At 45.1% G+C, this 2,183-nt stretch overlaps 1 protein-coding gene across 1 annotated transcript; it reads left to right on the plus strand.

The window, feature by feature from the left end:
- Positions 1-205: 205 nt before the first annotated feature.
- LOC125533226 (protein MAIN-LIKE 2-like) lies at positions 206-1,489 on the plus strand. The gene is made up of 3 exons (XM_048696950.1): positions 206-641; positions 722-1,351; positions 1,460-1,489. Exons 1-3 carry the CDS (start codon positions 573-575, stop codon positions 1,487-1,489), a joined length of 729 nt encoding a protein of 242 aa, XP_048552907.1. The 5' UTR covers positions 206-572.
- Positions 1,490-2,183: the final 694 nt, after the last annotated feature.

Below are 2,183 nucleotides of genomic sequence, written 5' to 3' on the forward strand. Positions count from 1 at the left end.
CACACCCCTCTCAAATCTGAAGTTTTGAGGCTCGGATTCGATCTCCAATCCCTCCTACTAGGTAAACTCCTTCATTCCCTTTCTTTTCCTCCGTAAATGCGTTGCAATTTTAGGGATTTGCCCAAGATTAGGTGGAACTTTTGATTTGCTTGGTTTGGATCTTTGTTTGCCCAAAATTAGGTGGAACCTTTGACCCCCCCCCCCCCACACTATATGATTCTTGTTAGTGAAACCTAGATTGTAATTTTTTTTAGATATATATGAGATGCCTAGTTTTGTAGATAATTATGAGATGTTGAGTGTTGTAGCTATATGTGAGATGTTGAATTTTTTTAGATATATATTAAATGTTGAGTTTATTTGAAATATGAGGTGTTGATTTACTTGAACACATATGACATACTAGATATATATGAGAATTTACAATCATTTATTCATTGTGTGAGAAGGAGATGTTGAGATTCTTGTAGATGAATACATATGAGATGTTTAGATGAACACATATGAAATGTTGAGTGTTTACCGATATTTGAGATGAACTCATATATGTTTATTGTTTGAAATTTGTAAGGATGGTTTGGCTTCTCGACAATGTCTACGACACGAAACACCGGGCCTACATGATGCACGAGAAGGAGATGGTAATAACGAGTAATCTAAATATTTTGCCTTAAGTTGAAATTTACATGCCCTAAGATTTGTCATTACTTGTTTTTTGCAGAAGCTTGAACCTTTGAAGATTCGGTATCACGGGGTCTTTGGTCCTGCCATGCCTTACGATGAGCGGTACACACCGTACATCAAGCAGGTAGGACTACTCCCGTGGATTCAGTTGGTCAGCCGGTCCACGCCGAATCTGAACGCTCCACTGGTGTTCGGTCTTGCTGATCGGTGGAGGCCTGAGATGCATAGTTTCCATCTTCGGACTGGGGAGATGACCGTGACGCTCGAGGATGTCTCGTTGATCACCGGTCTTGCTATCGACGGGATGCCTCTCTGTATGAGCACCGATTCTGATGGGTGGCGCGAGCAGATGATTGCTTTTATCGGTATGGCTCCTACCGAGGCTGAGGCTGATGTAGAGGAGGGAGAAGAGAAGAAGAAGAAGGAAAGGAAAGCAGCCGGAGCTGCTTTCACGTGGATTCAAACTCACTTTGCGACGTGCCCTCCGGATGCCACTGATGACGTGATCCAGACACATGCTCGTGTCTACATGTGGTATGTTGTGTCGAGGACTTTGTTCCTTGACTTCACTGGTAAGAACGCTCCATGGATGTGGCTGAAGGCGTTGACCGTCTTCGATAGCAAATGGAGCTGGGGTTCAGCGACTCTTGCCTACTTGTACCGAAAGGTAGTTGGTCTGTTTTGTGATCAACTCATTTCTTCATTAGCAATGCAAGCTTGCTGTCAAGTTAACATTGTTTTTATTTCATATGCAGCTGGACGATGCGTGTTGCAGGATCACAGATACTGCAGGCATTGGTGGTAATATGCTTCTACTTTCTATATGGAGCTGGGAGCGTCTGCCTGTTGGACGCCCGAAGAGCGTCAGGTTTAATCCTTGGTATGAAGATGAAGATGACGAATTACGGCGCCCCACTTGGGCTTACAAGTGGGATGTGGTTTCCGAGATGACGAACGATGTCAATCTCATGTACCAGAAGTACGTTGCCGAGTTGGACACGATTACGCCTGAGCAGGTAACGAGGTCATTACTTCAGTCATTTCTCATGTTTGCCTGAAAAAAATTCACTAATTTTGCATTGTTGCCCTATTTCATAGGTGGAATGGCAGCCATATGGCGCCGATGACAGACTTGGGTACACCCCGGAGTGTACCATCAACCCGATGTGCTTGTGGGATAGGGATCTCTGGCGTATGCGGTGCCCACTGATATGCAACTGGGCTGTTGAGTTTCATTTGCCACATCGCGTGTGTCGTCAGTTTGGTCTGTTCCAGCCCCACCCGCCGGAATGGGTGGATACGGACAAAGCACTTCATAGGTAAGATAGCATGAACCGTATTGACTAAGCATCGTCACTCCTTGATTTTGCTAATGTTTGGTTTTGTACCATGCAGGTTGGACAGGAGAAGGCAGCGGAAGATAAAGGACTGGGACAAGCATCATGCTTCGTATGTTACCCGCTTCCAGCTTTGTGTGGAGGAAGCTCGTAGCAGTGCAC

This window comes from Triticum urartu, chromosome 1, assembly GCF_003073215.2.
Source record: "Triticum urartu cultivar G1812 chromosome 1, Tu2.1, whole genome shotgun sequence".
Lineage (NCBI taxonomy): Eukaryota > Viridiplantae > Streptophyta > Magnoliopsida > Poales > Poaceae > Triticum > Triticum urartu.

Bases quoted from the DNA above. Each gene is read 5' to 3' on its own strand.
- LOC125533226 (XM_048696950.1), top strand. From the start codon at position 573: ATGGTTTGGCTTCTCGACAATGTCTACGACACGAAACACCGGGCCTAC. The intron at 642-721 runs GTAATAACGAGT...TGTTTTTTGCAG, and splicing joins TGATGCACGAGAAGGAGATG to AAGCTTGAACCTTTGAAGAT. The intron at 1,352-1,459 runs GTAGTTGGTCTG...TGCGTGTTGCAG, and splicing joins TTGCCTACTTGTACCGAAAG to GATCACAGATACTGCAGGCA.